We start from the raw sequence: 9717 nt of genomic DNA on the forward strand, positions 1-9717 counted from the left end.
AGGAGATGTGCGCAGTGCGGTGGAGGTGGATGCTGCCGATGTCTGGGAGCACAACCCCTGCGGGAGGTACCCTGTGCCGGAGCTCTGGACTTGGGCGAAGGGCGGAAAGCGAAGATGAAATTGCATTTCGACGCAGATATCTGAACTATGCTCTGCAAAAAGAGCTGAATAAGAACAAGGAAAAGACACAAACTACCGCGTGCACCATCTGCCCTAGCTAGCAAGCAATGCTCAGTTCGCCCGTCAACGGGGATTGGGGGAACCCTTTTCTTTTAGATAATCGTAATAACTTTATTGAAACAAAAGAACCATTACAATTTACAAGTCCGAAGTGTAGTGATGGGCGACTTCGCGGTGAAGTTTCGAGTCAGGTCTAGGATAGATGGTTTTAACTAGGCTTTGGTGGCGGTTTATGGTGCCGCACAGCCTGAGCTTAAAGCGGAGTTTCTGGTGGACCTTGTTCGAATCTGTGGGTCAGAAGAGCTTCCAATTTTAGTTGGAGGTGATTTCAATATCATCAGGAGGAGAGAGGAGAAGAACAATGATAACTTTGACGGCAGATGGTCGTTTATGTTCAATACCATTATTGAAAGCTTGGATCTGAGAGAGATAGAGCTTTCTGGTAGAAAGTTTACCTGGGCTAATGCTCTGCCAAACCCTACCTATGAAAAACTTGATCGAGTTCTTGCGAGCGTGGAGTGGGAACAAAAGTTCCCTCTGGTTACGGTGCAAGCTCTTTCGAGGGGAATATCTGATCACACCCCATTGTTCGTGGACTCAGGGGAGCCGAACCTCGTGGGTAACAAGAACACCTCCTCTTTCGAGATGTCATGGTTTGAATGTGAGGGGTTCGTGGACTTGATTGCCAGGGAATGGGATAGAGGTGTAGGAGGCAAGACTGCAATAGAGCGTTGGCAGAATAAGATTAGGCATTTGAGAAGTTTCTTACGGGGTTGGGCTAAGCACCTCAGTGGTGTGTATAAGATTGAAAAGGATAGACTCCTTACTCTTATACAGGCCCTGGACATATAGACCAAATCCACTATTTTATCGCCAGCTGAGCTTCAGGTTAAAAATGAGGCGGAGAAGAGGTTGAAAGAACTGCTCCGGAAGAAGAATTGAAGTGGGCTTTGCGTGCTAAAGTCCGCAAAATGGTCCAAGGGGACGCGAATACTCAATTCTTCCATTTGATAGATAATGGCAAGCACAGAAAGAAGCGTATCTTTCAGCTTGAGCAAGACGAGGGCGCTATTTTAGGTCAGGATAACCTAAAAACATATATTACCGATTATTATAAGCAGTTATTTGGACCTCCGGAGGATAATTGTGTGTCCCTTGATGAGTCCAGGACTGAGGATGTGCCCCAGCTATCGGCTGCCGATAATGATATTCTGGTTGCCCCGTTCTCGGAGAAGGACGTGGTTGATGCTATTGCACAGATGAAAAACAATAAGGCTCCCGGACCGGATGGATTCCCGGCAGAGTTCTATAAAAAGTGCTGGCACATTATTAAGGAGGATTTACTACCTATGTTCCATGATCTGTTCTCTGGACAGCTTCAATTATTTCACTTGAATTTTGGGATTATCACACTGCTTCCCAAGAAAACGGATGCTGTGAGAATTGAGCAATTCAGGTCGATCTGTCTCCTCAATGTTAGTTTCAAAATTTTCACCAAGGTCGGGACTAACAGGCTCACACAGATTGCGCATTCTGTGGTGCAACAGTCCCAAACTGCTTTCATGCCGGACAGAAATATCCTTGAAGGGGTGGTCGTCCTGCATGAAACACTCCATGAAATCCATTCCAAAAAATTAGATGGAGTAAATTTTAAGGTGGATTTCGAGAAAGCGTACGATAAGGTCAAATGGCCATTCCTCCAACAGTCATTGCGTATGAAAGGTTGTGATGAAGCCCGGCGCCGACAGATTGAATCATTTACGCAAAAAGGTAGTGTGGGAATTAAAGTTAATGATGACATAGGTCATTACTTCCAGACACATAAAGGCCTAAAACAAGGAGATCCGATGTCCCCTATCCTATTTAACATTGTGGTGGATATGTTAGCAATTTTGATAGGAAGGGCTAAGGAAAATGGTCAAGTAGGTGGATTGGTACCTCATCTTATTGATGGAGGTGTATCCATCCTTCAGTACGCTGATGATACAATCATCTTTATGGAGCATGACTTGGCCAAGGCGAGAAATATGAAGCTTGTGTTATGCCTATTTGAACAATTGACCGGGTTAAAGATTAACTTTCCTAAGAGCGAGCTGTTCTGTTTTGGTAGGGCCAAAGACGAACAGGATGCTTATAGGCAATTGTTTGGGTGTGAGTTGGGAGAGTTACCCTTCTCTTACCTGGGGATTCCAATCCATCATCGTAGGCTGACAAACAGAGAGTGAAAGTGCATCGAGGACCGATTTGAGAAGAAAATGAGTTGCTGGAAGGGTAAGCTCATGTCATACGGAGTCCGATTAATCCTGATTAATTCGGTGCTCACGAGTATGCCAATGTTTCTCCTATCGTTTTTTGAGGTCCCAGTTGGTGTTAGGAAGAGACTGGACTTCTATTGATCGCGTTTCTTTTGGCAGGGTGATGAGCTTAAAAGAAAATATCGGCTTGCCAAATGGGATATCATCTGTAGACCGAAAGACCAAGGTGGTCTAGGTATTGAGAATCTAGAGGTTAAGAATAAATGCCTTCTTAACAAGTGGCTGTGGAAGCTCTCATCGGAGAATGATGTTATGTGGGCTCAAATCCTTCGCAGCAAGTACCTCCAGACAAAAACTTTGTCCCAGGTTACAGTCAGGCCGACCGATTCACCTTTCTGAAAAGGTCTGATGAAAGTCAAACAGTCCTTGTTTAATAGGACAAAGTTTGTTATTGGAAACAACACGAGTACACGTTTCTGGGAGGATACTTGGCTCGGCGAGACACCCTTGGCCATCCAATATCCGTCTTTGTACCGCATTGTTCAACGACGTGAGGTGTTCGTCGCATCGGTCTTTCAATCTACCCCCCTTAATATTTAGTTCTGACGAACACTAGCGGGCAATCGTTGGGAAGAATGGCTCCGTCTAGTTAGGAGACTGATGGAGGTCCAGCTTTCACAATAACCCGATGAATTACGCTGGAAATTGACTAAGTCTGGAGTATTCACGGTTAAATCAATGTATATTAATGTTATTAATTCGAACTCCATTCCTACGTCCAAGCATGTTTGGGATGTCAAAGTTCCTTTGAAAATAAAAGTGTTTATGTGGTTTGTCCATAAACAAGTTATTTTAACTAAGGACAACTTGATAAAGCGTAATTGGACAGGACCTACTAGGTGTAGTTTCTGCGATCGGGATGAGACTATCAAACACCTCTTTTTTGATTGCCCGTTGACCAAGGTACTTTGGCAGACGATCCACATTGCTTTTAATATCAATCCACCGAATTCTGTTAATGCGTTATTTGGGACATGGCTTAATGGGATTGAGCCTGACTTAGCGAGACATATTCGGGTTGGAGTTTGTGCTTTGCTGTGGACTATCTGGACTTGCAGAAATGATTTGGTTTTTAACAGAATATCATGTATACATTTTTTGCAGGTCATATTCCGAACTACGGCTCTGATCTGTTCGTGGTCGCTACTCACTCAGACGGAGGCCAGGGAGCATTTGGTTACTGGGTCTTTCCGCTGGGAGATGGTAGCTCGGGATATCTTCAACCGGTTTGGATGGCGGTCATGTAATATGATAGGTAATTAGTTTTCCTATCTAGTTTTAGCCAGCCGGTTGTGGCGTCTTTTCTTGGCTAGTTGATGTTTCTAGCCCTTATTGGCTCTGTGTGAGCTTTCTGTGCTTTTTTATTATTTTTGGAAACCTTTGGAACCATGTTGACACTACTTTATTTGGTTAATAAGATGGCCGTATGCATCTTTCTGATGCAGAGGCCGGGGAATCCCCCTTTTAAAAAAAAATACAATTTACAAGTACAATCAAAGATCCAAGAAACTATAAAATAACTCGTACAACTAAAAATTACAATGAAATCTTTGGGATACACTTTCTTCATGGTAGTGATTTTTGAATGACGAAATTCTCATTGAAGGAGCCCCTGATAGTGAATCCTATTTTGTGCATTTTGCATCAGACAGGCTGGCCTTTCACATAGGAGGATCGAAGCGAGCGTTAGGTGGGACGGCCCATTATCTAGCATAAAAAGTGAACATTATGTTACCATTTTCAAGAACATTGTAGAATGTTTCAGACCGGAATTTTTCTTTTTACCGGTTTTTTTGTTTGTTTAGGTTTTTAAAACATGTGCACAAGTTTTTAAGAAAGTTTCCAAAACTTGTGTTTTCCAAAAATGTCCGTGCTTAAAAGTATTCACAGTGTTTTTTTTAAATCACGTTTTTGAAATTTTCTCCTGAAATTCGAAAAAAGTGTTCCCAAATTCTAATAAATGTCTGTGTTTCCAAAAAAATCCTTATTTTTAGAAATGTTCGTGCCTACGAATATTCACAATTCAAACCAATTTGTTTTTTTTTTGAGACAATTCAAACCAATTTGTTTAAAAAAAAGTGTTCGTGTTTCAAAGAATGTCGCGAACCTTTGGAGATTTCTTTTGTTGGACCTTGACCCAAATGGGCTTGTTTAGGGCCTGCTGAAGCGAGTGGTGTCGGCCCGAGAAACCGTTGTTGTTTACAGGGCTGGGTTGGGCCTGCTGCATCTCCTCGTTTTCTTTCCCCCATCGCCTGAACGGAGCCGCCGTTCCTCTGCCCGGCCGTCGTCGTCCTCCCCCTCCGACTGAAATCCCTCCCCTCCACACAATCTTCCAGCGATTCCTCTCGGTTGCTTCCGCTACCCTCACTCACTCCTCTGCGCGGCCCTCGCCCCCACCAATTAATGGCTTCGTCCACGCTCGCCGCAGCCAGCTGCTTCGCGGCCGAGGGCGCCACCTGCACGCCGACCGGCATGCAAGATCTGCGGCGACCACGATGCGTCTCTCCTCCTGCTGCTTCTGCTGCTGCTTCCGCCTCGTCCCAAGGTCTGTCGGTCCATCAGAGTAACAGGCCGGTTAGATAAATTGCACTAATTGATGTCAGTCCTACTCTTCTTTCAGCGAGAAAATGTAAGGTCTCGACCAAATAATTGATGTTTGGACCGGTGTGTATTGGCATCAGTTGCTTCATTTCTGTTGGAGGAGTGGATGTGTCGACCGGTGTGTCCTTAAGCCAGAAGAAGACCACCATTTGTGTTGTTTTATCCTAGTGTTTCAAGAAACAAGTAGCTACTACGCGATGTTCACAATATATGCTCCCGTCAAATATGATATTTGATACAATGCATAGATACATTGATTCCTTTTACAAGAGGTTGTGTCTAAACAATATATATGTGCTGTGTTGGGCATGTCAGCAGACTTAATCTATTTAGTTTGCAGGTATCTGTGAAAACAATAACTCTTTGTAGGGGGTCTCACGTGTCCCCATGGAATCTCGAGGTAAACAATACTAATAGAGTAGACCGAGAAAGCTTGTTAATCTTTTCATTTGTACGGGCAAGTGTTATTACTTTACTTAATCTATTATTGGCACTGACGAAAGCTACCAGTTAATTAAACAGCGATGCCACTAAGCAGCCAGCAAGTGGGCAACTTGCTAATTTCTTTCACAAGACTCGAGGCTGCCTTTGTAGACTCTGCTAGCCAGAGAGTCCGCATCTTTTTCCGCAGGCTCCAAAAGTAGTATCCAACCACTATTTGCTCTTGCTTGGTTCCAATATGCTGCCGATAGATCTGGTAAGCCATCAACAAATCTGACGGTTTTGTTCGTTCCATTCATCTTCTCCAGTTAATCAGAGTGTACCTCCACTGCACGCAGGCAAAGTTTCATGTTGGTCGCTTTTGTTAGTTGTTCATGTTGCTCCACAGACCACTTATGATTGAACTGATCCTGCGCCGCTCTCCGAGATCTCGCAGCACTCTCAGCAGTGGCTTATCAGTTTTGTTACCGGCATGTATTCAGGTATATATTGGGTCTCAATGTTCTGCACTACTGGATCTCTAACGCAGTGTTACTCCTTTTGTTCACTAGCTGATTGATAATCTTCTATTATGTATTGAAGGTGTAGCAGCAGGGTTCTCTCTTGGTGATTGACTGATAATCTTCTATTATCTATTTTTAAATCTGGCTTGGGCTCAATCTTACGAGATCTTAAGAGTAGCGATGGGCTGACCATTGGAGTAAACTGTGTCTTCAAAATGATAACTATTGAATTTTATTATTGACGATTTTTCCTTGCTGGAAGACTAGTTTGCAAGGTAAGACTTGCTATCGTACTCAGAGCTTGCAACTTTACTTTCATGACTACAGTGTAACAAATTATCATGATTTCTGGACTACCATCTGGGAAAACGATTTAGGGTTAAGATAGATCTGACAAATAAAAATATATAGCTGGATGATTAATCTGTATATGTTGTAACTCAGTGCACCATTCAGTGAGTTGGCTGCTATGCAGATGCAATCTGATGGCTATTCAACTGAGCCAAAAATAATAATAATAAATAATTTTAACATACGAAAGTCAAACACACGTTAAAATTTGCAAGCACAAATCATATAAAAGAATATAATGCCAACTCAGGAATTTATAATTCAGTACTTGGCCCTAATCCTGAATCTGTATGTTGCATAGCTCCATTATTCTAAATTCCTGTAAGCCTTATATACACCAGTATAATTTTAAAGAGAGACGTTTGTCATTGTGACGACGTTTGTCATTGTGAAAGCATATTAACATACCTTGTGCATTCATTTTCAGCCTTCACTTTTTGCCATCTACGGAACAAGTCACCCTGGTATTTTTTGGTGATCTACCCCCTGTGCGCGCAATTTCATATGTTTGATGGCAGCCGTTCTAGCATCTCTGCTTGGATCATGTGCCAATAAGTTGAAAGATATCATTATTGATGAGGCCATACTAATCTTAGGGGTGGAAAAGGAGCTCGCAGAAGTGCTGCGACGAGTAGAACTAATACAGTGTTGCATATATGATGCTGAGAAAAGGAGGACAAAAGAGCAAGCAGTAAACAATTGGCTTGGTCAACTGAGAGATGTTATATATGATGTTGATGAAATCTTGGATGTGGCTAGATGTAAAGGAAGCAAGCTACTTGCTGACCACCCTTCACCATCATCAGGCAAATCAGTTGCATGTAAAGGCCTTTCAGTTTCCTCTTGTTTTTGCAACATAGTGCCACGCCGTGATGTTGCTGTTCGGATTAGAAGCCTGAACAAAAAGATTGAGAGCATTGCAAATGACAAGATATTTTTGACTTTCAACTGTGGTACACAACCTACTCGAAATGGTCCAACATCCAAACTGATAAGAAGTTCCAATCTTGTTGAGCCCAACCTTGTGGGGAAGGAGATCATACATTCTAGCAGGAAGTTGGTGGATTTAGTGCTTGCACACAAGGAATACAAGTCTTACAAGCTCGGTATCGTTGGAACTGGAGGAGTTGGTAAGACAACACTAGCTCAAAAAATATACAATGATCAGAAAATAAAAGGAAGCTTCAAGATGCACGCATGGATTTCTGTTTCGCAAGACTACAGTGAAGTAACTCTTTTGAAAGAGGTCCTCCGGAATATTGGTGTGCATAGTGAGCAAGGAGAAAGCATAACAGAGCTACAGAGAAATCTTGCACAAATAATTAAAGGCGAGAGTTTCTTTCTCGTTCTTGATGATGTGTGGCATTCCAATGTATGGACAGATTTACTGAGACCTGCATTTCACGAAACAAGTGTCGGAATAATATTGGTAACCACACGAGATTATCAAATTACAAAGAGAATAGGTATAGACCATACCCATCAAATTGATCTCATGGCAGTAGAAGTGGGATGGGAGCTACTTTGGAAGAGCATGAACATCGAGGAAGAAAAGGAAGTGCAGAATTTAAGAAAAATAGGGATTGAGATTGTTCATAAGTGTGGTCGCCTTCCTCTTGCAATCAAGGTTACCGCTAGTGCTTTGTCAAGCAGAGAACTAACAGAGAATGAGTGGAAAAGGTATTTGGGTAGATTTATTGGCTCTCAGAGCATCCTCTTGGATGAAATAGAAGAAGCTTTGTATCTAAGCTATGATGAGTTACCGCATCGTTTGAAGCAGTGTTTCCTTTATTGTGCTTTGTATGTTGAAGATTCTGTCATTGAACGTGATGAAGTTACCTGGTTATGGATTGCTGAAGGCTTCATCGAGGAGCGGCAAGGTCATCGAGGAGTTTTATTTTCTTCCTAGGGAAGTGTTCCATGCCCTTCTTTAATTGAAATTGGAATCTAATATTCCCTTCCTTCATATTAATAATTGCACCAATCGTTCTAAGGAAAGGTCTACCAAGAATAATAGGACAAGAAGGATTGCAATCTATATCAAGAACGATAAAATCTACGGGCACATAATTCCTATTTGCAACAATAAGAACATCATTAATTCTTCCCATAGGTTTCTTAATAGTGGAATCCGCAAGGTGCAAGTTTAGAGAGCAATCATCAAAATCACGGAAATCTAGCAAATCGCACAAAGTTTTGGGAATAGTGGAAACACTAGCACCCAAATCACATAAAGCATAAAATTCATGATCCTTAATCTTAATTTTAATAGTTGGTTCCCACTCATCATAAAGTTTTCTAGGGATAGAAACTTCCAACTCAAGTTTTTCTTCATAAGATTGCATCAAGGCATCAACGATATGTTTAGTAAAGGCTTTATTTTGACTATAAGCATGAGGAGAATTTAGCACGGATTGCAACAAGGAAATACAATCAATTAAAGAGAAACTTTCATAATTAAATTCCTTGAAGTCCAAAATAGTGGGTTTAGCAATATCTAGGGTTTTGCTTTTTTCAATCCCACTTTTATCAATTTCATCATCAAGATCTAAATACTCCGAATTCTTGGAACGCCTTCTAGGTAAAGGTGAATCATATTCAGTCCCATCATTATCAAGATTCATATTGCAAAACAAGGATTTAATAGGGGACACATCAATAACTTTTAGATCTTCATGTTTATTTTCATGGAAATTGGAAGAACACGCTTTAATAAAGGCATCTTTCGTAGCACGCATCCTAGCGGTTCTTTCCTTGCACTCATCAATGGAAATTCTCATGGCTTTGAGAGACTCATTGATATCATGCTTAGGAGGAATAGATCTAAGCTTTAAAGAATCAACATCAAGAGAAATTCTATCAACATTCCTAGCTAATTCATCAACCTTAAGCAATTTCTCTTCAAGCAAAGCATTAAAATTCTTTTGTGAATTCATAAACTCTTTAACACACGTCTCAAATTCAGAGGGCATCTTATTAAAATTTCCATAAGAGTTGTTGTAGGAATTTCCATAATTATTAGAAGGGTTACTAGGATAAGGCCTAGGATTAAAGTTCCCTCTATACGCGTTGTTACCAAAATTATTCCTACCAACAAAATTCACATCCATAGATTCATTATTATTCTCAATCAAAGTAGACAAGGGCATATCATTAGGATCAGAAGAAACACTCTTACTAGCAAATAATTTCATAAGTTCATCCATCTTTCCACTCAAAACATTGATTTCTTCTATCGCATGCACTTTTTTATTAGTAGATCTTTCAGTGTGCCATTGAGAATAATTAACCATAATATTATCTAGGAGTTTAGTAGCATCTCCTAA

At 41.3% G+C, this 9717-nt stretch overlaps 1 protein-coding gene across 6 annotated transcripts; it reads left to right on the plus strand.

Moving 5' to 3' along the window:
• The first annotated feature begins 4748 nt into the window (after window positions 1-4748).
• Window positions 4749-8370, plus strand: LOC123060095 (putative disease resistance protein RGA3). Of its 6 annotated transcripts, none has more exons than XM_044482659.1 (6): window positions 4749-5214; window positions 5437-5496; window positions 5607-5793; window positions 5876-6019; window positions 6120-6315; window positions 6819-8370. In XM_044482659.1, exon 6 carries the CDS (start codon window positions 6903-6905, stop codon window positions 8298-8300), a length of 1398 nt encoding a protein of 465 aa, XP_044338594.1. In that variant the 5' UTR covers window positions 4749-5214; window positions 5437-5496; window positions 5607-5793; window positions 5876-6019; window positions 6120-6315; window positions 6819-6902; the 3' UTR covers window positions 8301-8370. The 6 variants fall into 6 exon arrangements, with proteins under 6 accessions (XP_044338594.1, XP_044338595.1, XP_044338596.1 ...); XM_044482660.1 differs by having other exon boundaries at window positions 5619-5793; XM_044482661.1 differs by having other exon boundaries at window positions 4749-5040.
• Window positions 8371-9717: the final 1347 nt, after the last annotated feature.

Source organism: Triticum aestivum, chromosome 3A, assembly GCF_018294505.1.
Source record: "Triticum aestivum cultivar Chinese Spring chromosome 3A, IWGSC CS RefSeq v2.1, whole genome shotgun sequence".
NCBI lineage: Eukaryota > Viridiplantae > Streptophyta > Magnoliopsida > Poales > Poaceae > Triticum > Triticum aestivum.

Bases quoted from the DNA above. Each gene is read 5' to 3' on its own strand.
- LOC123060095 (XM_044482658.1), top strand. From the start codon at position 6,903: ATGGCAGCCGTTCTAGCATCTCTGCTTGGATCATGTGCCAATAAGTTG.